Source organism: Numenius arquata, chromosome 16, assembly GCF_964106895.1.
Source record: "Numenius arquata chromosome 16, bNumArq3.hap1.1, whole genome shotgun sequence".
NCBI lineage: Eukaryota > Metazoa > Chordata > Aves > Charadriiformes > Scolopacidae > Numenius > Numenius arquata.
Genome location: NC_133591.1, coordinates 3408972 through 3436946, shown reverse-complemented (window position 1 = coordinate 3436946; position 27975 = coordinate 3408972). Strand labels below are relative to the sequence as shown.

The 27975-nt window shown below is 55.4% G+C and overlaps 1 protein-coding gene across 2 annotated transcripts; it reads left to right on the top strand.

The window, feature by feature from the left end:
* Window positions 1-57: 57 nt before the first annotated feature.
* On the top strand, window positions 58-27876 carry ACACB (acetyl-CoA carboxylase beta). Of its 2 annotated transcripts, XM_074159896.1 has the most exons (52): window positions 58-476; window positions 3528-3660; window positions 4134-4272; window positions 4554-4663; window positions 4842-4923; window positions 5390-5488; window positions 5807-5916; window positions 6142-6252; window positions 6431-6640; window positions 6901-7071; window positions 7321-7482; window positions 7728-7891; window positions 8449-8599; window positions 8672-8775; window positions 9418-9499; window positions 10013-10158; window positions 10236-10386; window positions 10538-10672; window positions 10910-11056; window positions 11174-11362; window positions 11706-11806; window positions 11901-11989; window positions 12060-12184; window positions 12557-12670; window positions 12753-12866; window positions 13229-13318; window positions 13424-13542; window positions 13797-13934; window positions 14403-14502; window positions 14593-14700; window positions 14874-14930; window positions 15327-15368; window positions 15447-15662; window positions 15763-15918; window positions 16529-16732; window positions 17260-17415; window positions 17796-17918; window positions 18139-18408; window positions 18744-18841; window positions 19008-19128; window positions 19316-19426; window positions 19956-20099; window positions 20183-20303; window positions 20468-20564; window positions 20758-20854; window positions 21100-21235; window positions 21557-21734; window positions 22165-22277; window positions 22961-23115; window positions 23382-23552; window positions 23934-24070; window positions 24200-27876. In XM_074159896.1, the coding sequence occupies exons 1-52, from the start codon at window positions 58-60 to the stop codon at window positions 24324-24326; spliced, it is 7143 nt and encodes a 2380-aa protein (XP_074015997.1). In that variant the 3' UTR covers window positions 24327-27876. The 2 variants fall into 2 exon arrangements, with proteins under 2 accessions (XP_074015997.1, XP_074015999.1); XM_074159898.1 differs by lacking the exon at window positions 58-476 and having other exon boundaries at window positions 3535-3660; window positions 13424-13560; window positions 14403-14496.
* The last annotated feature ends 99 nt before the right edge of the window (window positions 27877-27975 follow it).

Below are 27975 nucleotides of genomic sequence, written 5' to 3'. Positions count from 1 at the left end.
GGCCGTTGGGGTTCCTCCCTGACAGAGCGTCTCTGTGTTTCTCCCCAGGGCAGGTGAATGCTGCTGGCTGCCCTGCTCCTGCTAGTACTGGTGCGGCTCGTCTGCGCCAAAATGTCCAACCCTCAGCCCGGGGAGGAGGAGAAGCCAGAGGAGACCCCGGCAGAGCAGCCAGCAGCTCCTACCACAGCTAAACCCCCAGTATGGCCAAGCCCCCCGGCCCCCAACCCTCCGCCACGGTCCAACAAGGCTGTGGTGGGGGAGCAGGAACAGATTGCAGTGTACAACCCAGCTGCTCTCCGCCGGCCGGCCCTGGCCAAATTCGTCCTGGGCTCCTTCGATGACAACTCCTCCGATGATGAGCTGGTGGCCGCCGCCTTCAGAGTGGGCAGCCGGCGCAGCAGCCTGGTTGGGGTGGGGGGCACCGGCACCGAGCCCCCCACCGTGACCGCCCCGCAGGAGCCCACCACCGGCATGAGGTATGATGCGGGGGGTCGGGGCCAGCGGTGGTGCAAAGATGCCCCCTTTGGGGCAGGCAGATGCTTTTCGGGGGTGCATTTCTCAGGGATCCTGTTGCTAAAATTGGGGGGGGTGTGCAGGTGCTTCTCAGAGCCCTCAATCAATGCCCCGGTCCTGCTCCCTTTGACTTGGTGCTGCATGAAAAACCCTCGTAATAAGGTTAGTGGCAGAACCCTGGGAAGAGGGGATATGGCCAAACGCTCTGTGTGACAGCAGTGCTACATGAGGACTGGGGTCACTCCATTACAGTGATTTTGGATGTCAAAGAACGGGTTGGAAAGTGTGCGTGATGTTCCTTCAAACGCAACCCCCAGCGCTGCGGCCAAATCGTCAAATCACTCTTGTTTTCTCACTGCTTCCTCTATCATTTTGCTGCTTCTCTCTGTCCCTGCAGCATCTCCTGGCGCCGGGAAAGGTTGTGCTTGTGCACTGGCCGCAGCTGTGGTTGGCACAGGACGGGGGGTACATTGGGGAGCGGGGATTTTCTTGTGTGGCAAGATGAGATTGGAGTTGGTTGAGGTGGTGAATGGCAGCAGCAGGCACTGCTGGTGTTTTTCCCTGTTCTGTTTTGTGCATGAGCGTTGCTGGGGGCATTTCACGGGGTGTAAACCTGCAAGTTGAGCGGGGCCATTTGACAGGGCATCTGCATGTGCACTTGCATTTGTGTGTGCAAATGTTGCTCTGTCGCCCCAGGGCTGGACCCCAAAAGGGCCCACTCCTGCTGCTGCATACACGTTGCTTCTGCTACGTTGGGGACGCCGACATGTTCCGGGTATTGTGTGTGGGGAAACAGCATCCTAGGAGGAGTGGGGTACGTGGGGTGCTCCTGTGCCGCTCCTGCCTTTCCTCTGCCTCTGCAACTCTTGAAGACAAATTATTCAAGGCAGAAAAGTAGCTTTTTTGTGGTTTTGCAGTGAGTTGATGAAAAGTGGATGAGCTTTTGCTTCATAACCAGCTTCACAGCGACTTTTGCCCAGTGCTAGTGCTGGTGGGGCTGTGGGGCAGCTCGCTGCTGCCTGCTGACTTATGCTGGGCGGCTTCCCATGCAAGCACAGCTGACGGATATTATAAATAACTGGAAACAAAGCGCTGCTGCCCAGCTCCTCCTGGCTGCTCCACTCACAGTTAAAAATAAAAGACCTTTGGCTGCAGGGACGCGTGATGAAACTTGACAGCCCAACGGTGTCTTCTTGCCTCGCTGGGGGTTTGGGCTGTTTCATGCACCATTCTGCCAGTGGGGAATCGCTGCTGCTCATCTGGGCTTTAACGTGGGAGGAATTTGCTTATGTCGCTGCCTGAGTCACGTTGTAGCCGCGGTTGGTGTGGTTTGCAGGATGGGATGGGTTGTGCTGGCACAGGCTTTGCAGTGGATTTCGAGGGTGCAGGAGGGAAGTGGGCAGAGCGGCCGGCCCCGGCAGAGCTGCCAAGCAACATTGGGAATGCACCGGAACGTGTTAAACCCAGGACTGCTTGATGCAGTGCTCCAGCTACTTGGAAAATACCCTGACTGCATGGAGAGGTTGGGACATTTCCCAATCCCCCAGGGGGGTTTGGCATATTTCCCCTTAAAATAAATGTGCTAAGTGCTGCTTATGTGAAATCAGCTCATCTTGGGGGGAGGCTGGTTCTTCTTCCTTTGCTTATTTATAGAATATCTGTGGAATAACAATCACCAGTTCAAAATCTGGCTGAGTTATCGGGGGGGGGGAATGTGAACCTGGTAATTAAAATAGAAAGTTGCTTAAAACTCCAGGCAGAGCCGCGGCAAGGCAGGTGCCTGGCTGCCGGGGAGGTCCCTGCCTGCCTGCCATGGGCTGCCAGCGCTGCCAGACCCTCCTGCGCCGGCTGCTGCCGTGCCAGGAGGTGGGAGGTGCGAGGGCTGCCTTATAACACCGCTGGGGCCAGAGCCCTGCAGAGGGACTGGTCCAGCTGTCCGGCCACCAGTGCAGCCCCCTCTGACCTTCAGGGATGCACGATGGGCTGTGAAACAGGGAATAGATTCTGGAGGGCATGGAAATGCCTTCAGTGGAAAACCACGGTGGGGGTGAGTCTGGCTGGCAGTGTGGTGAGCCTGGGGAGGTGTTTTGGGGTGGTGGAGCAGGCAGTGTGGACAGGATGGGGTCTGATGCATCAAGGAACTGCAGCTGCTGTCGTTGCAGGCTGTGGGAGAGCCAATTCCCAAGGCAGCTGCTGGGAGCGGTACAGCCCGCTCTTTGCAAGGTTTCTCGCAGAGCACTGCCTGCTTTTTGCTCCCCCTTCGCTAACTCTAGCACAGTTTGGGGTGGCCTTGTAGGGGCACCTCTGGCTGTAGAGACCTTGGAGACCTGGTGCTCCTGCCATGCGTTTTGGAGGCAGCAATCCTGCTTGCCTTGCAGAGAAGCACAGAGATCTGTGCCATCCTGTGTACCCGGTGTTTTTCCTGCCACCCACAACTCTGGGTGCCCTCTGGGAATGTAAGGTATAGATACAGCTCTGATACGGTGTTTGGTGTGAACCAGGAGCTCTGAGGGCTTTGCAGCAGACCCTGGGGCTTTTGTCCAGTGCAGCAGGGTTCTCAGTCCAGTCCCTGTGGCTGCAAATCTGCTTGTCATGGTGTTTGATTCAATGTGGACCCACAGCTCCTGCGAGACGTGTATTGATTGTGAAACACACTCTGTTCACCCCAAAATGCTTCCCCTGTATAACTCAGCCAAAACCAGTTTTCCTCTGTGGTGTTGCAGTGGGTGTTAAATGTCCCTGGAGAGATGCCGGTGCACAACAGGGAGCTGGTAGCAAGGAAAGTGAATCCCAGTGTTCCCTGCATGTGTCAGCAGGGTGAAAGGTTTTATTGCTTTCCTCGGAAAAAAACGTGAAGGGGGCAAATTCTGGTCTCTGTTGCTGCAGGCTGCCGGGCTCTCTGTGGATCCGACCCCCCAGGGAAGCCCCAGCTGGCAGCAGCATTCTCCTCGCGCCGGGTGAGGGTTTGCTCGTGTGGCTGCGAGCTCACTGACTGCCATCGCGTCCCACCGCAGGCCTAGCATGTCCGGGCTGCACCTGGCGAAGAAGGGCCGCGAGCACAGGAAGATGGATCTGCAACGGGACTTCACCGTCGCCTCGCCAGCAGAGTTCGTCACCCGCTTTGGGGGCAACCGTGTCATCGAGAAGGTCTTTCCCTGTGCACCCCTACCTTTGCCTGGGTGGTGGGTCGTTGCTTTTCACAGCAGCATCCTCAAGCCTTGCCCGAGTCTCCTGCGCCCACCAGGCTCAGACCGATGATAACCCGGAGCAGATCAGAGCTGTTCCACTCCCAGCTTCACCCATCCTCGCGGGCTGGGAGATGGAAACCCTCCCAACGCTGCCCTTGCACGGTGGCTGCTTGCAGTGGCTTTGGCACTGGGCTGGCACAAACGAAGGCCAAAGTCCTGTCCTTCATTAGCCCCAGTGCTGGGCATCAAAGCTGCTGTTAAGGAGCCTCCTTCTCCGCCGTCATGTGCAACCGGCTGTTGCAAAGTGCCCATGTTAGCACAGCTGCTCTGCTTTGTTCACTGTCTGTGCCCAGCCCTCACCTTCCCACTGCCATCCCTCAGGGCAACAGCCCTCCAGCAAGGACCTGATGCCCCATGTCCCTGTCCCCCCAGGTCCTCATTGCCAACAACGGCATTGCCGCCGTGAAGTGCATGCGCTCCATCCGCCGGTGGGCCTACGAGATGTTCCGAAATGAGCGTGCCATTCGTTTTGTGGTCATGGTCACCCCTGAAGACCTCAAGGCTAATGCGGGTAATTCCTAAAAGCATCCTAGAGAGGGATGTTCCCTGCTCTTGGACCGAGCCAGGGCATCCCTTTCCTTCTCCCTCCACTGCTGCCTGGGACGTGGGGGGCTCTGCACAGCCAGGGTCGCAAATTTTCCGCCACTTCAGGCAGATCCAGGAGTAAATAATTTTCCCCCATCTCCAGCCTCCCTAGGAAAGAGGATTTGGTGAAGGAGTGCAAGGGGCAGCATGTGAGTGGGGCGCAGCTTGGGGGGCTGGTTCCCACCGTCGCTATGTGCTGTCTTTCAGAGTACATCAAAATGGCAGATCACTATGTACCTGTCCCCGGAGGGGCCAACAACAACAACTACGCCAACGTGGAGCTGATCGTGGACATTTCCAAACGGATCCCAGTCCAGGTAGCAGCCACTCATGGGCCTCCCACCTCTGCTGAGGGTAGTGGATGGGGACGAAGAGGCACTCAGAAATGGGGTGACACATCCCTCTGTGTGGAGGAGCCAGACCCGATGCTGAAGGCAATGGGAGGACACCAGCACAGGGAGGTAACGGCTCGCACTGCTCCTTCTCTCATGCCAGGCGGTGTGGGCTGGCTGGGGACATGCCTCGGAAAACCCCAAGCTGCCAGAGCTGCTGCAGAAAAATGGGATAGCTTTCCTAGGTAAGGTCTCACTGCCTTCCCTGTGCCAGAGGGAGCAGCGGGCATTTGGCTTGTGTGTGCAGGCATGCTCACTCCCTAGGGACTGGGAAATGCCCACTTCATGCATCTGCCATGTCCACCCTGTGGCGTGGCAGTCCCCAGGCCAGTTTCCTGGAGCTGTCCCAGGAATCCTATTGCTTTCTGGGTTTTCCCTATAATGCTCCTGCTGATGCATCATTCACGGAGGAATGTTGGGTGGGAGCAGACCTCCCCCAGCCAGGGGACAACCTGGGCTTCCCCTTGGAGAAGGGTTGAGGTCTATCCTGAACTGGGCAGTGGGTTTGGGGCGGTTTCCCACACCCCCACTCTTTGCAGAAGGGCTGATGGTGTCATCTCAGTGGGCAGCAGCTTTCTGCAGCGCCCGTGTGTTGGGGACAGGCTGGCTGGCCAGGCTGGCCCAGCTCACCCCTTCTGTCCCTGTTTGAAGGTCCCCCCAGCGATGCCATGTGGGCACTGGGAGACAAAGTTGCCTCCACCATCGTGGCTCAGACGGTCCAGATCCCCACACTGCCATGGAGTGGGAGTGGTAAGTGTCTCCTCCCCAGCTCCGCACACCCTCCCTGCTCCCCCATTTCTCTCCTCACTGCCTTCCCTTCTCCCCCGAAGCAAGCACTGCAGCTGGGGTCTGTGGCCCAGCTGGCTGTGGGGTGACCGCAGATATCAGGGACCCCACTGCCGTCGAGTGGCTGCTGGTTTGGGCAGAGGGGGTTTTGGAGATGGGGTGCATGGACGCAAGGAAAATGGCAAGTGCCACTGTGGGGACCCTGGCTCCCCTGGGCACTGGCAGCATGCCACCTCAGCCATGCCACCCTGGTGATGACCATAGCCCTGGCCGTGCCTGCAGGTCTGGTGGCCCAGTGGTCTGAGGAGGACCAGAAGCATCAGCAGACAATCAGCATCCCCCTTGAGACGTACGCGCAGGGCTGTGTGAAGGACACGGAGGAAGGCCTGGAGGTAAAGCTGAGCCCATGGGCAGTTTGTTGTCTCTTGTCCAACATTCTTTCTCTTTAGAGCCCTCTTTTGGGCTCCCAGCGCATATGACAGCAGTTCTTCCCTCTGCACAGATGCAGCTTGGGGCAATTCTACTCGGGGCTGCATGGGGCTGGGCAGGGTGGGCTGTTGGGGTGATGGATTGGGGTTCAAAGCACTTCGGTCACCACAGTCTTTGTTCCCTCTCAGGTGGCCAAGAAGATTGGCTACCCGCTGATGATCAAGGCAGCAGAAGGCGGTGGGGGAAAAGGCATCCGAAAAGTGGAGGCAGCGGAGGAATTTAGCAGCTGCTTCCGGCAGGTGAGAGGTTCTCAGAACCCCCATCCCTGTCCCCATCCCAGCCTGGGGCACACAGCAGGGTCCTGCTCCCACCTTGCATGTCTTGTGCTTCCCATCTGGGCTCACCACAGGTCCTACCTCCATCCTGGGGTGAATTTTGGGGAATGGTGCCAGAACACAACCTTCTCCCCCACTGCAGGTGCAGGCGGAGGCGCCTGGGTCCCCCATCTTCCTGATGAAGCTGGCACAGCACGCACGGCACCTGGAAGTGCAGGTGTTGGCTGATGAGTATGGCAATGCCATCTCCCTCTTCGGTCGTGACTGTTCCATCCAGCGCCGGCACCAGAAAATCATTGAGGAGGCACCCACCACCATTGCAGCACCTTCTGTCATCGAGGTGATGGAGCAGGTGGGTTGCGCCCTGGTCTTAGGGCAGCACAAGGTTTTAGTGAGAAACTGGTCTGATTCTTGCTGGGTTTATTGTGGTTTTTGGCACCTGAGGCTCCTAAGGAAGGGAGGGACCCCCCGAGCCAAGCAGGGAGCCCCAGACCTGCTTGTCTCCTTGGGTCCATGCAAGGGCACTGCTGCCATTTTCCTTGGGACACCCTGACTCTGCTGCAGTGAAGAGAGGGTCATTACTCCCCATGGTGGTTTCGCCTTCTCCTGCAGTGCGCAGTCCGCCTGGCCCAGATGGTGGGCTACGTGAGCACAGGCACTGTCGAGTACCTCTACAGCGAGGATGGGAGCTTCCACTTCCTCGAGCTGAACCCGCGCCTGCAGGTGGAGCACCCTTGCACGGAGATGATTGCAGATGTGAACCTCCCTGCTGCCCAGCTGCAGGTACCTGAGCGCACACGGGCGACTTTGTGAGGTGTGTTAGATGAAGCAATTGTGTAATTTAGGGAGAAGTGCTAGGCTAGAGCCTGGCATAGGGAAGCTGTCCCATACACCAGCGTGTAGGGTTCATGCAGAAGCCGTGTAGCGCATCCCTCCTTCACCTCTGGCTCCCATCTATCAATGTCTCCCAGTTGCGCTTTTGATGCTAAAGTCTTCTTCTGGCAGCTTAAGTCCTCCTCGTTTCTCGTGCAGATTGCAATGGGCATCCCCTTGCACAGGATAAAAGACATCCGGGTGCTGTACGGAGAGAGCCCCTGGGGCGATACGCCCATCTGCTTCCACAGCCCCACCAACCCCCCCGTGCCCAGGGGCCACGTCATCGCCGCCCGGATCACCAGCGAGAACCCCGAGGAGGTGAGCTGAGGGGACAGGCTCTCATGCACCAGCCCCACATGCAGGGACAGGGAGACTCCCCTGCCACTCGTGGGGTTGAACTGGGCACCGTCCTCTCCAGCCAGACGATCTTCATGGGCATTGAACCTGTGGGATGGGTGAGATCCACATGCAGACAGAAAAATGGCACAGGGATTTTCCTTCTCTTTACACTGCATGAGTCTCAAACCTGGTTTCTCCATGTCTTCTGCTCTCTCTTCGCTCAGGGTTTCAAGCCCAGCTCGGGGACAGTGCAGGAGTTGAACTTCCGCAGCAGCAAGAACGTCTGGGGGTACTTCAGCGTGGCGGCGGCCGGGGGGCTGCACGAGTTTGCCGATTCTCAGTTTGGGCACTGCTTCTCGTGGGGAGAGAACCGGGAGGAGGCTATCTCGTGAGTGTGGCGGGATGGGGTGGAGAACAGGTGTCCTCGTGAAGACTTGCAATCGGTGCACGAGCCTGGAAAAGTGGCTTTTATTTGAGAGGACCAGAATGGTGCTGCTGTGCTGAGTGGCTTGTTTGTGCTGCAGAAGCACACAGTGCCAAGGTTTGTGGACTGCGGTGGTGTTACAGTCCCAGTTCATCAACCTGATCCTTAAAGACACGTTGCAGTGATCTGCTAAGCAATGTTCAGTAATTAAGCAACATGTAACAATGCTGATTGTGGGGCGGTTTCATCCAGGCATGAGGGCACCCAGGGCTCAGGAGCTCATCACTGTAGTCCCTGTGGTTCCCCGGTTTCCTCTGCTGAAAGCCAAGCACTGCCTCATTGGTCATTAATCATAGAATCAGAGAATGGTTAGAGTTGGAAGGGACCTTAAAGATCATCGAGTTCCAACCCCCCTGCCATGGGCAGGGACACCTCCACTAGAGCAGGTTGCTCAAAACCCCATCCAGCCTGGCCTTAAACACTTCCAGGGATGATGTTGGGGGGGTTTTGCTCTCTGAAAGGAACATGGTGGTTGCCCTGAAAGAGCTGTCTATCCGCGGGGATTTCCGGACCACAGTGGAGTATCTGATCAAGCTGCTGGAGACAGAGAGCTTCCAGAGCAACGAGATTGACACTGGCTGGCTGGACCATCTGATTGCCGAGAAAGTGCAGGTAGGGGCAACCGCCTCCCCAGGCTCACTGTTCCCCTTCTGGACCAAACCCTGTTATTTTTACCCCCTGCAGGCAGAGAAACCAGACACGATGCTGGGTGTTGTCTGCGGTGCCCTGAACGTCGCGGATGCTGCCTTCAGGACGTGTATGACTGACTTCCTGCACTCTCTGGAGAGGTGCGGAGCAGAGGCTGCCCAACGGGGATTCTGCCATGGGCACAGGGAGTGTATGTCCTAACGACTGGCTCTCAGCAGCCTGTGTGGCTCTTGCAAGCACAGAGACCCAAGTGTTGCTCTCTCTGGGCCATCTTTCTTCTCACTTTTGCTGCAAAAGTCTTGCAAACCTTGAGGCAGTAGCACTGCAACAGCCTGGGAAACAGGGATATCTGCTGTGACTCACAGCTCCAGCTTCTTGGCTATTGCTTTATCAGGAGAGGGGAAAAAGTTTCACAGGGTTGGGAAAACAGCTTTCAAGGGAAACTGGCTTGGCTGAATGCAGCTTGCTTTTGTTTTTGTACTTGAATGTCAAGGTTATTCCTCCGGCCTTGGAGGACGCCTGGGGCTCCCCCCTGCACCCTTATCTGAGCGTGTTTTGCCAGTGTCTGGCCTGCCTCCCGTTGCATTTTTACAAGGCACTCACGTGGGTTATTTAAAAGCAGATGCTTTTTTCCTTCGGTCACCTTCGCGCCCTCCCGCAGTCAGCTCGGAGCCCGCACAGCCTGATGCCAGCAGCACCGCTGACATCTCACACACTTGGCTCCCTGCCGGCGCGCAAGGCAGGCGACTCTCGTGGTGCCTGACCCATCCGTTGTGTTTCAGGGGGCAGGTGCTGCCAGCAGCCTCCTTGCTAAACATCGTCGACGTGGAGCTCATCTATGAGGGCGTGAAGTATGTTCTCCAGGTGAGGGCTGCGCCGTGCTCCTCCTGAACTGGCCACAGCTCTTTTCATGGGAACAGGGATGTGTGCTCCTGTCCTGGAGAAGGAAGGTGCAATAAATACAAGGTTGCCGTTTAAAAATGTGCAATGTAAAAATGAGGTTAACAACCTCATTTTAATAAGGTTACATTAATAACCTCATTTTAACTAGACAGACATTTTCATACATCCTGTTGCCCTGAGTTTAGCAAAGGACGTCCTTTTCTTGCTTTTAAACCCAATTAGTTGAACTTCATGCAAAAAAAAATCCCTACTCACAATGAAAGCAGCAGGTGAGCCATGAGTTAAACCAGCTCCGGGCTGCGAGTTGAACAAGCTTTTTGGTGCAGCCTGAGGTTGCTGCCTCCTGCCCTCCCCTGGCACAGCCCTTGCACTGAGCTCGGGGAGATGTTCCTCACTCCCCACCAGCCCCCAGAAAGGCCATTGCACGTGTTTTGGGGGGTTGCACTGAAGGGTCTCCCCGGCTGCTGCTTGCAGGTTGCCCGCCAGTCCCTGACGACATATGTCATCATCATGAACCGCACTCACATCGAGATCGACGTGCACCGGCTGAACGACGGCGGGCTGCTGCTCTCCTACAATGGCAACAGCTACACCACCTACATGAAGGAGGAGATTGACAGGTACCTCCCCACTGGGCCCCCACCGGCCTTCCCTGCCGACTGGCAGCTGGTTGATGAGACCTTTCCCTCTCCTTAAGATACCGGATCACCATCGGCAACAAAACGTGTGACTTTGAGAAGGAGAAGGACCCGACGGTGCTGCGCTCACCCTCCGCGGGGAAGCTGCTGCAGTACACAGTGGACGATGGTGGCCACGTGTCTGAGGGAAATGTTTTTGCAGAGATTGAGGTGAGTTTTGCTGAAGAGCCTGGATAAGCCCCTCTCTTGCAGCTCCTGCAACTCCGGCACATGGCAAAGATCAAACCCACTAGTGCTGCCATGGTGCCCAAGACATGTGGGCGCTGCTCTTTTGGTGACCATTTCACCTCTCCTCCCCCAGGTGATGAAGATCATCATGACGCTGGTGGTGGAGGAATCCGGGCGGGTACACTATGTCAAGCGGCCGGGCGCGCTGCTGGAGGCGGGCTGCGTCATAGCCCGGCTCGAGCTGGATGATCCCACCAAAGTGAAGCCTGTGAGTCTGCCAGGGGCCGGCCATGCTGCTGTCCCCTCCCGTCTGCTCCCAAATGGTGTCCCATGGAGCGTTTAGGATGCTGAATGTTAGGTTCTTCCTCTGTGTCTAACCAACAGCAGATGTTGGAGAGGGTTGTCATGGTTTCTCTGGGGCTTTTGAGGCAGCTGCAGCTCTTGGGAGGCCCCGTCCCACATCAGCGAGGACCTGGGCTAGCCCATCTCTCTCTGCTCTCTCCAGGCACAGCCGTTCACAGGGGGGCTCCCAGCCCAGCAGACCCTTCCCATGACCGGTGAGAAGCAGCACCAGGTTCTCCGCAATGTGCTGGACAATCTCACCAACGTCATGAACGGGTATTGCCTACCCGAGCCCTACTTCAGCACCAAGGTGGGTGCTGGTGGTAAAGGCAGTCCCGGTGTCTTCCCCCATTGCCTTGTGTTTGCCACGATGGCAAGACAGGCAGCGCCGGTGGGTGCAGGCAGCACCAGCTTCTGCTCCCCACAGGTGAAGGAGTGGGTGGCGCAGTTGATGAAGACCTTGCGGGACCCCTCCCTGCCCCTCCTGGAGCTGCAGGAGATCATGACAAGCATTTCGGGAAGAATCCCCCTGTCCGTGGAGAAGTCAATCCGAAAGGTGATGGCACAATATGCCAGCAACATCACCTCCGTGCTCTGCCGCTTCCCCAGCCAGCAGGTGAGTGATGTGGGGGCTGCACTTCCCAGCTGGGCCTTCGCTTCCTTTTCAGCTAATGCTACTTAGGAGTTTCTGCCTGAATTTGTCCTTCCAAGAGATAATATAAAAAATGAAATCAGTGAAGGAAATATTTGTGGGTTTATGCTTGTACTTTTATTTTAGTATTTTTCAATGTATGTTTCTACATTTATTTGTCACTTTGTATTTTTCACTCGAGGGGAAAAAAGACCCCAACAGAAGGCTCTGTGTGCAGCACCGCTGTCTCCGGGCAAGCTGGGGAGCTGGCAGCCCTGTGGCCACGCTGGCCCCGAGCTCCACCGGACCCTGTGCCCTCTCCCTGCAGATCGCCAACGTGCTGGACACCCATGCGGCCACACTGCAGAGGAAGGCTGAGCGGGAGGTCTTCTTCATGAACACGCAGAGCGTGGTGCAGCTGGTGCAGAGGTGAGCCCCACACTGTCTGAGACCCATCCTGACCGTGTGTCCCCCCCCTCAACTGCCACTTCCTTGGCAGTGTGCTGAGCTCTCTGCTCCCCAGGTACCGCAGTGGCATCCGGGGCTACATGAAGGCAGTGGTGCTGGACCTGCTGAGACGCTACTTGCAAGTGGAGACACAGTTCCAGCATGGTAAGGTCTTGGAGGCTCTCTGGGGGGCTCTCTGAAGGGTCTGCAGGGCTCACCATGCTCTGCCCCACAGCTCACTACGACAAGTGTGTCATCAGCCTGCGGGAGCAGTGCAAACCTGACATGACCCCCGTGCTGGAGAGCATCTTCTCTCACGCCCAGGTGGCAAAGAAGAACCTGCTGGTGACCATGTTAATTGTGAGTACAGCCCGTGCCCCGAGACACCAGAAATAAAGGCTGGTGGCAGGGAAAAGCCCATAAACCAAGACAAGTTCTGTATCACTGCAGGATGGGACATGGCTGTGGGTGACTGTCACAGCCCTGTGCTTTCCCCTTGAAAGTGAGTGGACACCTCAGAAACCACTTTTCTGCTCCTCTGTTTAATGCATCCCCAGGATTTCGGTTTTGCATTCAAGTGTCTCTTTAGGGGGACTTTATCTCCCCTCTGCAGCGTTGCGTTGTTGCATTTGGTTCAAAATGCAGCATTTTTCCTGTTTTAGTGCCCCGCGTCTCTTTCCTGTTGCCCATGTGGGGCAAGGGCCACAAGGTGAAGCCAATCTTGTGTTGCAGGACCAGCTTTGTGGCCGTGACCCCACGCTGACAGACGAGCTGACGGCCATCCTCAACGAGCTGACGCAGCTCAGCAAGACCGAGCACTCCAAAGTGGCGCTGAGAGCCCGTCAGGTCAGCGAGTGCCGTGCTGTGCCTTCCCCATCCCTGTCCCCATCCCTGTCCCCCATGGTCCCAGCTGTCTCTCCCCTTGCAGGTGCTCATCGCCTCTCACCTGCCCTCCTACGAGCTGCGGCACAACCAGGTGGAGTCCATCTTCCTCTCCGCTATCGACATGTACGGACACGAGTACTGCCCTGAAAACCTGAAGGTTGGGAATTGCGTGTTTTTCTACAGAGGGAACTTGGGTAGCTTCGGTGAGGTGGTCTGGCTGCAAGTGGCTTACTCTTAAAAATAGTCAAAAAAACAATCAAAGCCTTGCTGCATTGTCATTGCCTGTGCGTTGCAGAGCGGGGGGTACACCCCATTGCTGCCAGTCCCTGTCCCCTGCTCCTCACCCCATTCGGAAGGGGACTGACATGGTGGTGTCCCCATGGAGGGCTGAATGTCCCATGGCACCCCAGTGACCAGTCCTGCACAACCCCATGTTGAGGGACTCCTCTGGAACATCCCTGTGATGGGGCAAGGGAGTCCCACTTTATTGTGCCCTAAATTTCACTTTCTCCCCCCTAGAAACTGATCCTCTCAGAAACCACCATATTTGATGTGCTTCCCATCTTCTTCTACCACACCAACCAGGTGGTGCGCATGGCGGCGCTGGAGGTGAGGGCTGGGGGGGCCATGGGGGCACGTGAGCTCTGAGGGGTGGCATGGATGTTTGCGGTGCCAGCAGGGAAACGGTGGTACCTCCTGCCTTCCCCCTACCAGGTGTATGTGCGGCGTGGGTACATTGCCTACGAGCTGAACAGCCTGCAGCACCGACAGCTCTCAGACGGCACCTGCCTGGTGGAGTTCCAGTTCATGCTGCCCTCCTCCCACCCAAACAGGTATGGGGGCCCCCGCAGGCCTCTCCTGCTCCCTGGACATGATCCTTTTTACAAAGCTGTTGGGTTTGTATTGTCTTCTCCCTGCAAAACATGAGGATCCTCAGAGGGAGCTGCCTGCCATGCTCTCCCTTTGCCAGTGGACCAGGATAGACCCTCTCCAAGTCAGGGTCCCATATGGGACCTGCGTGGTCCCTGTTGGACCCAGGAGTGGTGCCTCCACCCATGGCTGATGACTGTCTTGCTCCCCCATGCAGGATGTCCGTCCCCATCAGCATCTCCAACCCCGACCTGGCCCGGCACAGCACTGAGCTCTTCATGGACAGTGGCTTTTCTCCCCTGAGCCAGCGGATGGGAGCTATGGTGGCCTTTGACAGATTTGAGGACTTCACGAGGTGGGGGTGCAGGGACATGCCTGGCCGGTCATGTATGTGCCTTTTGGGTGCTGCTGCAATCGTTAGAGAGCACAAATGGGTGGAAGAGCCAAAGTTGGTGGCAGCTGGGCAGTGTTCGGGGCAGCTCCTGTTTCTCCTGCAGACAGAGGTCGGGGCCCAGTGGTATTTTCAGTACAACAGTTACCTGGCAGGGACATGACATGTCATTTGGGGACATGTGGAACCTGGGGGGAGCTTGTCTGGTGTGGCTTAAGCATCTTGGCACTTTATCACTGCAGTGCTCAGAGCTGGGTTTTATGAGCTGTGTTTTTGCCATGGGCTGGCAGAGCCCGACTGAACTGGCACGTGTCCCCAGGCTGCTGTGCTGGTACCCATGTCCCTGCCACAGCACGTTCCTCATGCTGTCCCTTTGGGCATGGGGTAGGCACCATGTGCTGACTTGTCACCCCATCCTCACTGTTTGAGCAGGAACTTCGATGAAGTGATCTCGTGCTTTGCTGACCCACCTTCAGAGAGCACACTCTTCAGCGAGGCACGAGCCATCGTCTATGAGGAGGAGGATGCCAAGGTGGGCACAATGCCATTGCTATCCCCCCAGGTGGTGCTGGGATGGCAGTGGTGCTGCTGGTCAGGTTTGACTGAGTGGTTTTGTTGCCAGAACGTCCGTGAGGAGCCAATCCACATCCTCAACATTGCGCTCCGCTGGGCCGAACACATGGAGGATGAGAAGCTGGTGCCCATCTTCAGAGCCTTTGCCCAGTCCAAGGTATGTTGCTGGGGCTGGACCCCCCTTTTGCACCATATCCTAAAGTGCTGCCTCATCCCCATGTAGCGCTCCTCAAAATGCTGCACCCTGTGTCAGCTGGTTGGGTTTTGTTTGTTCCCTTGGTGGAGACGTTTAAGCTCTTGTGACTGGTGGATCCTTGTGTTTCCATGTAGAAAAACATCCTCGTTGACTGTGGTCTCCGAAGAATCACGTTTCTCATTGCCCAGCAGGTGAGTGCAGACTGAGCTGCCAATGGGCAGAGTGACTTTAGACACATCATGCTTCCACCTCCCCAAAACCCCTAGAAACATCTATAAGTACCTCATAGACATAGGATTGGGTGATGGATCTACCGTGCATCAGGAGCTGGGCATTAATTAACGAGGGATTCAATTAGTGATTTATCTCCTGTGTTATCCTTTACACTGCTAATGTCTCCAGTAATGTGTGGCCACTCCATGGCTTTAAGTTGTCTCTAAAAGGCATTGATTACTCCTAGCTCTTTTCCCTTTGGGGGAGGAGGAAGCCTGCAAGGTTTCTTCTTTTTAATGAATTCACTGAAAATTGGAAAAATCCTTTATGCGCCAGGATTATTCACACTGAGCTTTCTCTCCCCTTTGCTGTAGAGAGAATTCCCAAAGTTTTTCACATTCAGAGCGAGGGATGAGGTAAGAGTTGAGGTAAAAGCAGGGCCTGGCTAACGCCGAGCTGGCCGGTCGCTGGCTCAGCCCTCCGCACCTCACCAGTTTGCAGAGGACCGCATCTACCGGCACCTGGAGCCGGCGCTGGCCTTCCAGCTGGAGCTGAACCGCATGCGCAACTTCGACCTGACGGCCATTCCCTGCGCCAATCACAAGATGCACCTCTACTTGGGGGCTGCCAAAGTGCAGGCGGGCACCGAGGCCACCGACTACCGCTTCTTCATCCGCGCCATTGTTCGCCACTCAGACCTCATCACCAAGGCAAGGCGGCAACGGGTCCCCCGGGTGTGCGGGCAGAGGTGGGTGCATTTTGGGTGCAGGGGTTGCTCCGACATCCCCTGATCCACCCGGTGCACTGCAGGAGGCTTCCTTCGAGTACCTGCAGAACGAGGGCGAGCGGCTGCTCCTGGAGGCAATGGACGAGCTGGAGGTGGCCTTCAACAACACCACCGTCCGCACCGACTGCAACCACATCTTCCTCAACTTCGTCCCGACGGTTGTCATGGACCCCTCCAAGGTGCGTTTCTCAGTGTCCTGCTTCCCATCAGTGCGGTGCTGACCCGGGGATGGAGGCTGCGTCATCCCCTGTGCTCAGTACTGTCGTGTGGATGGGCTGGCACTGCCCACGCTGGCTGGCAGACCCAGTCCCGTCCAGTGCCCACATGACCCTGGATGGAGAAAGGATTCAGCAGCTCCAGAGGCTCCTGAAGCTTAATTTTTCTGTCAGACCTTTGCTGTGGGCTGTTTGCTGGGGGAGGTGCTGAGATTTCACACTTTGCAATGAATTGGGACTTTTTGCCCAGACTGGGACAAGTGGGCAGTTTGCTGGAGGATGTGGGGGGGTGAGTGGCAGGTTCTTCCCCTGGGCACTGCATGGTCTGAGGGAGGGGGGCTGTGTCTGTTGAGGGAGATGTGGGACACCGTCTTTCTTTCTCTCCAGTGGAGAGGCTGGATGGCAGCACCAGCCCCTAGAGATGGATGGATGGAGAGAGGGAAGGGGCTTGACCAAAGCAAATCTGAAATAGCTGCTTGAGGTGGAGATGCAATGGGGCCTTGGCGGCATCAGGCACTCGAGGGCAGTGGTGTCGCTGGGGCCACGGACTCATCCTGTGCTGTCCCCCACCCAGATCGAGGAGTCAGTGCGGTCCATGGTCATGCGCTACGGCAGCCGCCTCTGGAAGCTGCGGGTCCTGCAGGCTGAGGTGAAGATCAACATTCGCCTGACGCCCACTGCCACCGCCATCCCCATCCGCCTGTTCCTGACCAACGAGTCCGGCTACTACCTGGACATCAGCCTCTACAAGGAAGTGAGGGACCCTGGCACTGGCAGTGTGAGTAACTGCAGGCAGTGGCTGCAAGCTGGAACCCAACCACAATTGCTTGAGCTGCTATCAGCTCCAGCAAAGCCTTGGGGTGGTTTCTGCAAAAATCCACATGCACCTGCAATGCTGGTCTGTCCCAGAGCCCCCAGGACTGCGCAGCAGCATTCCCAGGGCTGACCTGATTTCGCTCCCCTCTGGACTGCATTTGTTTGAGCACCTTGGGGTGACACTTTGCTCCAAAATTGTGCTGAGCCCCAGGGGTGTAGCTGGTGGGTGGTCGGGCAGTTTTTGGACTGGGAGGTGAAGGTCACTGTTAGGGTGTTACTGGCACTTGCAGCACAGCAGTGTTGCACTCTGTCCCCTCAACAGCAAAGAGTGGGGTGGAAAATCACGGGTTTTGGTTCAGTAGAGCCATGGGCACGAGCATCTTGGCCAGGCAAAGCTCAGCAGTGCTCCCGCCCTGTGGGGCTCTTGCACCTTAACATTGTGGAGAGGACGCCAAGGGAAGGCAGCCAATGCTCTGCCCTTCTCTCCAGATCATGTTCCAGTCATATGGGGACAAGCAAGGGCCGCAGCACGGGATGCTCATCAACACCCCCTACGTCACCAAAGACCTGCTTCAGGCCAAGCGGTTCCAGGCACAGACCTTGGGCACCACCTATGTGTATGACTTCCCCGAGATGATCAGGCAGGTGAGTCCAGCTGAGCAGAAAAAGTCTCCAAATTACTACATTTGCTTTTCTTCCCCACCCTCCCCAGTATCCCCATCTGGGGAAAAAACTCCTCTCCCCTGAGCTGGCAAATAAGAAAAAGAAAAGAGCCCAAGCCCCAATGTTTTTCGTTACATTCAGCATTTCTAGATGGATTCTTAGCTCTTGCAAATTGCTGTGGAGGATGTGAACCAGAAAGCCCTGTGCAGGGAGGTCTGCAGCAGGGTGGGGGGCTCTAATACAAAGTTTTACTCACCCCAAGTCCCAGCCTGCTGCAGGATTGTGGATCTGTGCTTGGCGATAGCCTCGGAGCTGCCACAACCCTATGCTTTCAGCTCATTCTGTGCATGGTGTCTCCGCAGGCTCTCTTCAAGCTGTGGGGCTCCTCAGAGCAGTACCCTAAGGACGTCCTGACATACACTGAGCTGGTGCTGGACTCGCAGGGACACCTGGTGCAGATGAACAGGGTCCCTGGAGGGAACGAGGTAGCGAGGGATGATTTGGGAATGGGGCGAGAGAGCGGGGTGGGGGCAAGCTGTGCTGTGGCAAGTGGGAATGGCTGGTGGCTTCCCCAGTCTGGCTGTATTTAAAGCCCAGGGGATGCTCCTCAAGCAAGCGTTTTGTCTGACAGTTAATGCAGTCTCCAGCTCTGACCCCATTTTTCTGGAAGAGCCTGCCCTGTGACTTTGTGCTGTTTTGGGGCAGGTGGGGATGGTTGCTTTCAAAATGAAGCTGAAGACCCCTGAGTATCCAAAAGGCCGGGAAATTGTGCTCATCTGCAACGACATCACACACAAGATCGGCTCCTTCGGGCCGGAGGAGGACCTGGTCTTCCTGCGGGCCTCAGAGCTAGCACGGGCTGAAGGCATCCCCCGCATCTACATTGCTGCCAACAGCGGTGCCCGCATCGGCTTTGCGGATGAGATAAAGCACATGTTCCAGGTGGCCTGGGTAGACCCTGAGGACCCCTACAAGGTATGTGGGCACCTCCCTTCCTGTCATCACAGAAAACAACAGGACTTACTTGGGGAAGGAAGGACCAGAGATAAACTGGGAGATAAACCTGTGGGATCGATGCTGGGTGTGAGCCCACACCTGTACCCGGCGCCACAGGGATGATTCCTTCCACTTTCCCCAGCAGGGGGGAGATAAATGTGCCAGTGGTGGCATGGCTGTTCTGTCCAGCCCTGGTCCCTGAGGTGCTGTTAATGCATGGGGTGGGTTTGGGTTGGGTTTGGAGAAGGGTCATCTCCCACATGAGCATGTGCATGGGGAGCTCCATAACTCATCCTCCTCCTCTTTATTTCCAGGGGTTCAAGTACCTGTACCTGACTCCCCAGGACTACACAAGGATCAGCGCCATGAACTCGGTGCACTGTGAGCATGTGGAGGAAGCGGGCGAGTCCAGGTCAGCCCCGCTGTTTCATGGGTCTCAAAGCTGCCCCGAGCCTTGCCCCGAATTCCTGCTGGGATGTAGCTCCTGCATCCTGGCTCAGCATCCTGTCAGACACATCACACAGCTGGCTACTTCCCCCTGTCCTGCCCACTCCACCGTGGCTCTGTCTTTCCTGCAGGTATGTCCTTCTGGACATCATTGGGAAGGACAACGGATTTGGGGTGGAAAACCTGAGAGCTGCCGGTACCATCGCTGGGGAGTCCTCTCGAGCTTATGATGAAATAGTGACCATCAGCATGGTACAGCGGTGTGCCCTTCCCCTCCTCTGCTCCTCCTCCCTCCCCTGTTTGCTTTTAAGGTCACAAGATGCAACAATGGACCTGGTGTAACTCCTGCAGAGCCAGGGAACACCACTTTTCTAGTGTTTGCAGGCTCTGCTGGACACCTGTCTCCCCAGTAACCCCACGTGTCCTTGCGTGTGCCCAGGTGACCTGCCGTGCCATCGGGATCGGTGCGTACCTGGTGAGGCTGGGCCAGCGTGTCATCCAGGTGGAGAACTCCCACATCATCCTCACCGGCGTCACGGCTCTCAATAAGGTATTGTGCTCTGGCTGCGTGTCCTCCCCCAGCACTGTCCCCTCATGCCACTGCATGTGTGGGCTCCTTATCTGTCCCGTGGGAAGAAGTGGCATTTCTCTGTGTGTCACCTCATGGTACCTGTCTGGGGAAGCGATAGGGGAACTGCAACTGGCTCAGGTCTCACTGAGAATTGAGAGAATGCCACCTGCAGCTATTTGGTATTGCTTTAGGGGCCAGTTCATGGTGCATCGCTCCTGGGGCAGGGTGGGATTGAGCTGCTATGGGGACTGTTCAGCTCCGATCTCAGGGGCAGAACCCATTTCTGGGCAGAGTCGCAATGGTTTGAGCTGACTGGAAACCTGCTTCCAGTTGTCTAAAGCAGGATCCCTTTGATTTAACACTAACCTGGCAAGCAGAGGTAGAAATTCAGCCTCAAACCAGAGGGAACGTGCCTGTACAGAGGTTTGACTTAACAAACAGAGCAAGGAGGAGCCGCTCCTGTGTGAGCAGAGACCGATCTGTGTGTTCTGTTAATCATCCTGAGTAGGTGCTGGGACGTGAGGTTTACACATCCAATAACCAGCTGGGAGGCGTGCAGATCATGCACAATAATGGCGTTTCCCATGTCACCGTCCCGGACGACTTTGAGGGGGTCTACACCATCCTACAGTGGCTCTCGTACATACCCAAGGTAAGAGTGTGCTGCAGAACGATGGTGTGGGTTGTTACCCCATATCTGGCTGGTGACCTGCCCTTTGGGGCTCTCCCTTGCAGGACAACAAGAGCCCGGTGCCTGTCGCTGCCGTAAGTGACCCCATTGAAAGAGAAATCGATTTTGTCCCTTCCAAAGTCCCCTACGACCCCAGGTGGATGCTGGCAGGGAGACCCCATCCAAGTAAGTGAGGGTGGCCTGAGACCTCTTCAGCAATGCTCTCAAATGTGTCTTGTGGCTGCAAACCCTCCATTCCGGTGAAGAAGGTGCTTTTTGCTGTGAGTCGGTGCACGAGGAATATTCACTACTCATTGCTGTGCTGCTCTGCTTTTTCCTGTGCTCTGCAGCTCTCAAGGGGACCTGGCAGAGTGGTTTCTTCGACCAGGGCAGCTTCCTGGAGATCATGAGGCCATGGGCTCAGACAGTTGTGGTTGGTAGAGCAAGGTACTGCCGGGAGCAGGGAATGGAACCCCAGGGCAGAGAGTGATGGGGAGAGGTTGCATGCACAGTCAAGCACACTCAAGCCCTGGCCATGGCACTGCTCTTGGGATGGTGATGGAGGGAACCTCTCTGGTGGGGCTGGGATGAAACATGGAAGGGAACTGGCCTCTGCTGAGGTCACCTTGCCTTACTGCAGGCTGGGAGGCCTCCCAGTGGGCGTCATCGCTGTTGAGACCCGCACCGTGGAGGTGACGATACCTGCGGACCCTGCCAACCCAGACTCAGAGGCGAAGGTGTGTGGGGAGACCTTAGTGCGGCTGAGTGGCAGCCGTGAGGGGGCTGGAGGGGAGAGAGATGGGAAAAAGCTTAGCGTAATCCTTTGGCATGTCTTGATTCCTTAAAGACTGGTGAAATCAAGGGTGCTTGGTCAGTGTGTTTTCTTCCAGCTCTTGCACACCATGTGCCACCAACCTGCCAGCACAGTGTGCCAGGAGGCACCAGCACCAGTCTCAGCACTGCTGCTTGCCATCTTTTGCAGATCATCCAGCAGGCAGGGCAGGTCTGGTTTCCAGATTCTGCTTTTAAAACGGCCCAGGCCATTCGGGACTTCAACCGGGAGCATCTCCCACTGATGATCTTCGCCAACTGGCGAGGCTTCTCCAGTGGCATGAAAGGTACTTGCTCTTGGGGTGCCCAGATCCCTATGCTGTGTCATACTGCTGACACTTCTGCCACCCCATGTGGTCCTGGGGTGACCCAGCCTACCAGGGTGCTGCCTGCCCCACTCCAGGATGTGGAGTTGGGCTGCGGGAGTGATGCGGCATCACCAGGACCCTGGTCCCAGGGCTCGGTGGTTTCCTGCTGGTCTAGTTTTGGGGTGCTTGTTTGGTCTCTCTAATGGAGAAGATGGTTTGGGCAGCTGGGAGGAGGCAATGGGCAATAGCCTGGTCCACAGTGGCTGGAGCACCCAGCCACTGAGTCCCTTTGGCTTTCAGACATGTACGACCAAATGCTGAAGTTCGGTGCCTTCATTGTCGATAGCCTCCGGGATTTTAAGCAGCCTGTCCTGGTCTACATCCCACCACATGCGGAGCTCCGGGGAGGCTCCTGGGTAGTCATCGACTCCACCATCAACCCCCTGTACGTGGAGCTCTACGCAGACAAGGAGAGCAGGTCAGTATCCAAAACACATGTGCATCTTCTGCAGCCAGCGTGCGGAGAAATGAGAACTGGTTCATGGGGTCTGCAGAGTTATAGTCCCTCCAGACTTGAGATGTGTATTTTTTACCCTGGAGTTAATCAAAGCCGTCAGCTAAAAGTTGCAGGGCTCTTACAGAGCAGCGTGGCAGGTATCACCTTGGGGATATCCTCCTGCGTCCATCAAAGGCTGTGGGCGAGTAAAACATGGTCCTGGGGGTGAGGAGGCCATTTCTGTAACCCGAATTCATGCACACTGGAGCAAGCTGTAAGGAGTGGGAGGGCAGACAAGAACTTCAGACTAGAAACAAAACCCTTTTAGGTTTTCTCTCTCCCTATTTCTTAGAAGAGAGAGTTGCCTGGACCTCTTGTCCCAGATCCCTGCTTTACCAAGCTTTCATTCCAGGGGAGGCATTTTGGAGCCTGGAGGAACAGTGGAGATAAAGTTCAGAAAGAAAGATCTGGTGAAGACCATGAGAAGGATCGATACAGTCTATGCCAAGCTTGTTGAGCAGCTGGGTAAGGGAAGGGCGTTTCAGCTTGTGGGCATTGGTAGGGGTAAGTTAAAATGGCAGGGTCAAACACTGTGGTGGCAACCACCAGGAAATCTTTTAGTGTTCCTCTGTGACAATTCTTTATGGATTTTCTGATGGTGGAGCCTGCCAAGGGGATGTGGTGGTACTTTAGAACACTTGTATCTCCTGGGGGATCCATAAATGGTGCTGGACTTTTCTCCTATGCTTTGAGATGAAGAATGGCAGTGGCCATGCCAAATGAGATACCACTAATGAGACAACACACAGTCATTACAGAGCCACACAGAAGTTGGCTTTAATGCACTGGGTCTCTTTTCACCCTGTGATGGGCTCCTGCCTGCAGCGGATGGAGGGGCTGTGTTGGGAGGTCCTTGCCCCCATGATCCTCCATCCTGCTAAAACATAGTCCCACGAAGTCCTTGCAAATGCCACCTCCTACCTCTCTTGCAGCAGGGGCTGAACACAGCGTGGCCCTTTTGTGGCCATGGCCTTCTGTGGCTGGGCTCTGGGCAGGGCTGTAAATGTGCCACAGCAAAGGGACATGACACTGGGTGCACTGGTTCCTGACAGGGCTGGCTGAAGTAGGAGCCCAGAGCAGAGCCCAGACCCCGCAGCGGCCCATCACAGGGGTGGTGGATGGGCTGCTCAGCACGGCGTGTCTTGCAGGGACCCCCGAGCTGTCCGAGCTGCAGCGCAGGGAGCTGGAGAAGCAGCTCAAGGCCCGTGAGGACCTCCTCCTGCCCATGTACTACCAGGTGGCCCTGCACTTCGCCGACCTGCATGACACCCCGGGCCGCATGCAGGAGAAAGGTGTCATCACGGTGAGCCGGGGCATCGGCGGCGGTGGGAGGGGGCTCAGCACAGCAGGGGTTGCAGTAGATGGCATGAAGACAGGAGACAAAGTCATCTCCTGAGGGTCTGGGCTGGAGCCCAATGTGCCATTCCTGCCCCAGATGCTGCTCTCTGCTCCAGCCCAGCAGAGATGCCTTCAAACCTGCCAGTGCGAGCCATGAGCGAGCAGTTGCTGCACATCAACTTCTCTTCTTTTATGCAAAGGTGAACTTGGACTGTGTCCCTGTTTCTGCAGGACATCCTGGAGTGGAAGAACGCCCGGTCCTTCCTCTACTGGCGGCTGCGACGGCTGCTGCTGGAGGAGGTGGTGAAGGCAGAGGTCCTGAAGGCAAACAGCGAGCTGAGCCACATCCACATCCAGTCCATGCTGCGGCGCTGGTTCATGGAGACAGAAGGAGCCGCAAAGGTACCCTCAGCCCCAGCTTCCCGAAGTGTCCCTGTGGCCAGGGGGGTCCCAGAGGTTGTCAGCTTGATCTCCTGTTGCTTGGCTCTTTTGTTGGTGCCTCCCTGAGGGTTTAAACGTGTGGTGGGGATCACCATTCTGCAGCCTGTGCCAGGGTGGGCAGCCACACAGCCCTGAGCCTGGGGCTATCTCTTCAAATTGGGTGACCTCAGTTGGATACTGATCTTCAGGGCTAGCAAGGTGGCCCACGAATAAACGTTTTCTACCCTCAAATAGGGCTTTCCAGGCCAGACATGAGACTTGGGGTCTTTGCATTTGAGCTGCTCTCAAATGCAAGCACCATAACACACATCTCACCAGGTCGCTCCTGTGCTTGGTCCCCAGGGCTACCTCTGGGACAACAACCAGGTGGTGGTGGAGTGGCTGGAGAAGCACATGCAAGAGGACGATGGCACCCAGTCAGCCATCCGGGAGAACATCAAGTACTTGAAGCGGGATTACATGCTCAAGCACATCCGGAGGTGAGTGGCTGCAGGAGTCAGGATGCAAAGGGCAATGCTGTCCCCTGGGTTGGGGACAGAGGGTGGTGGAGATGAGGCAGTTCTTGCTTTGTTCCCTGAGGCAGCTGCCCTCTCTCGTCTGCCTTGCAGCTTGGTCCAAGCCAACCCCGAGGTGGCCACGGACTGCGTCGTCCAGATGGCTCAGCACCTCACCCGTGCACAAAAGGCCCAGGTTGCCCGTCTCCTGTCGACGGTGGATAATGACAGCCCGTCTTGAGCCAGTGGCCTGCAGGGCAATCGCCATGGGGCGGGAGGGGAACGAGGCCAGACCTCACCTCCCCACCCGGTTCATCAGCCCTCGAACTGAAGCCTTGGACCTTACTCATGTGCCTAAATAAAGGATACCAGTCTTTGTATTTTAAGCCATGAAGATGGTGTCTCCCTCAGTGCAAAGTTCCTTCTGGCACTGGGGGTGTTTGACAGAGAGGTGGCTTGGCAGAAGATAAACCTGTCCCGAGCCAAGTCTGGAGTCTGGACCTGGTGCAGAAGTTGGTTTTAAAAAGAATTTAAAATCTTTTACCGTGTTTTAGTTGGCCTTAGTCTTTAAAACAAGCACCAGTAACAGAGGTGTCTCATGAGACTGGACGGAGCTGGAAGTACAATCTGACTGGCCCAGGCACAGGGGAGCAGGACAAAGGAGGAGATCCCCATACGGCCATACTGAGGCTGACCAGGCACCAGCACAAGGAAATGTAAACCCTGCTTAAGAAGCAGTCTCAAACTGATGTTTTATAATAAACTCAGGAAATGTGAGGAGCAATTTGTCTCATCCTTCCCCTCGTTGGGGAGCGACCAGTACACGTGACTATGAGTAGCTGACGGCCCAGAAAAGATGTCAGCGAGCCATGCTGGGAGCTATTGCAACAGGGACATCAACGAATCCACCGCAGTTTGACTGACCCAACTATTCCTCTCACCCATCTTGTGTCCTTTCTGGCTCCTGCCACAGCTCCTTCAGGTGTTTTCAACCTGTGGCTCCTGCGGAAGACAGAGAGGAGGGAGGACACAGATCTGGGTGCCCCAGCGATCCGGTTCCTCCGCTGACGCACAGGAGCCAGGGTGAGCTCTCATTCTGCTCGGACCTTTATTTTGCTTCTTGGGTTGCCTTTAGGCAGCTTGGTTCATGGAGGAGAAACTTGAATCTGTGCTTCCCAGTGCCGCTGGCTGTGCGGGTGCATCATTCCACCAGCACAGGTTGGGCTTTGGCTCACAAAGATGGAGGCGATGGAAGGTTGGACACCTGGTTCAAGGTGGAACACCTGGTGTTCCCGTGGTGTGGAGGTGTTGGACACCTCCTCAGTCTGGAGGATGGGGACGCCTGGGATGGAGAATCCCACCAGGTCTATGGGGAGTCCTCCCTGTCCTGGGAGTGGGGTTGGAAAGGGCCTGATGAGATGCTTGAAAGGTGTCACTGCAATTTGTCAGGGACGGGGGATGCTGAAGCTCACCCTATGGGAGCCAAACCACTGCCAATAAAGCGAGCACAGTTCTCAAGGAGGTTTTCCTGAGTTCTGTTTCTTTTGTCGTTGTATAAACACGGCGAATCTGATCTGGGGACGGTCCCTCTGCCCCTGTGCAGCCCCCTCCCTGCGGCAAAGAAATTGCTGTAGCGCAGAGCGGCTCGTAGCATCCCTCCCGCGACCCCCTGTCCCTGCACCAGAGCTTTTTCGGGCATTCAGCTGCGGAGATTCTCAGGAACAGATTGACGGGATGGGAAAAGAGCTCACACAGTAAATACCTGCAAACTCTCATTCTCCTGGAGGATTTGAGGTGGGGACAAAGCCTCGATGTGGACGTGGTGTGGTGTCTGTAAAGGTGGTGAAGCCTGGCCAAAGCTGCTCTTTTAGAGATAAGCCCTCATGGCCATTTCCAGGTGGGAGCTACAAGTGGTTTGTGTGTGGGTGAGATGCTTCACTGTTAGTGCTGTACCTGAGTCTTAGACCCAAGAGAAGGGCCTGCTCCTCAGCACGCACAGACACCACGGCTGGGGTCACACACCCCTGAGCTGTGTCCCTTTGTCATCATCCATAAATTGTATAAACCAATTTCCTCGCTGGGTTGGATTTCCAGGAGCGGACGCCTCGGAATTAGCGTTTAATGCCGAGCTGCTGACACCGGCGTGGTTATAACGCAGCACATCCAGAACGAGCCAGGCTTAGTGCTAAGAAATATTTATTTAAAAAAAAAGAGACGAAGACATCGTAGGTGACGCCAGTCACAGCAAATGATCGTTAATCACATTTGTTCTTCAACAATAAATTATGACACGGAGCATCGTGCCCTTTTGGAAGAGGTCACCGTGGACGTACGCACCGGGGGAGAGACGGGCACGGACATTTTCTAGCCCCTCATCTTCACAACGGGGATTTTCAGCCAAGTGGCTCCAGCGTCCCGCGTCCCCCGGGTTTTCAGCAGATGGACTAAAGCTGAGGGGGGGCTTTCGGCCCCCACCCACCCCTCGGCCACACTCCGGGTGGGAGAGAGGAGCCTGTGAGCGCGTGGATCCAGTACCAGGGACTGACAGACTGGGAAATTAATTCCATTAACGCACAGGAACAGGACAAAACACGAGATATAAATATTACTTCATGGTCACAGACATATAAGTAGACTAAACGCTAAACTCCAACATACAGTTTGCTTTTTATGTTTTCGGGTGTTTCATCACATTTTTTTTTTGCAATGGATGTTACCAAGTGTAAAGTAGGGTTTGAAAATTTAAAAAAACCTACATTAGAATCAATTTTACTTGGTTAATTAGGAAAGAAAGACTATTCGGAATGGGTACGGTACAGTCACAATATTTGGTCTTTGAAAATTTTTTTAAAAACCATGAGTTTCACAGTATCAAAAGTGCTTATTTAAAAGAAATGTAGTGTAACAACAGCGATTAAAATTGTTGCATTTTTGATTCTGAATAACTTAGTGGATGTAAAAGAGGTTACTGCAGCATTTTACAAAAGCGAACAGTGCTCAGTTTACATAATTTCTTCTCTCTTCATAACAATAAATATAAATAAATTTACAAATAGTAATACTGCCCTAGCACAAGAATAGACAGAAGCACGATACACGAGACTATAAACAAATCTAATCTTTTTTTCTTTAAAAAAAAAAAAAAAATCCTAAAAATAGGCATAATTCCTAAAATCTTCTAGCCAGTGATCGGTTTAACAATTCAGTAGTACCACTTCCTTCATGGTGGGGCAAGGACTTTGTTTTCAGACCTAGATAGAACAGTGGTCTTCTACGGGCTTGATTTTTTTCACTTTTAATAGTTTTGCTCCTTTTTGTCCTACCTCGTAACAATAAGTTAACGATAGTTACGTCAGAAAAGCGTCAGCGGTGCAAGCATCTCCAGAAACTGCGCTGGGTCTTGGTTCAACAGCGATAGCGGTTCGGCAATTCAAGAAAACAGATACACGTGGTGCGTGATGAACCATTTTGGACTCCGACTCGGTGCTGACCAGCCCGTGGACTCGTCTTGGCTTCTGTGTAGGTGGCCACCAAACACTGTCCCCATCTAAGTCCGGATCACAGCGTCGCTTGACTGGATTTACCTTCATGGGACTATTTATTAGCTCAGTTACGTTCTAGTGAAAGTTCCTGCTGACTGATGCCGTCCAGGTCCTCCTTGAGAGCTCACCGGTCCTGCAACACAAGCGTCCGTGCCTCTTCCTTGGTCTTGCTGCGGGTGATAGTAGTTCCACTAGAAACAGTTGGATTTCTTTTGGCATCACCTGCTGCGTCCCAGTAAAAAGCCGACGTGTTCCAAGCGTCTGCAGGAGGAGCTTTTATTGCTTTTGGGTTGGATTTTAAGGGTTGGGAGAAACCGGTCCCCGAGTCAGAGAGGTCCATGGAAGGGA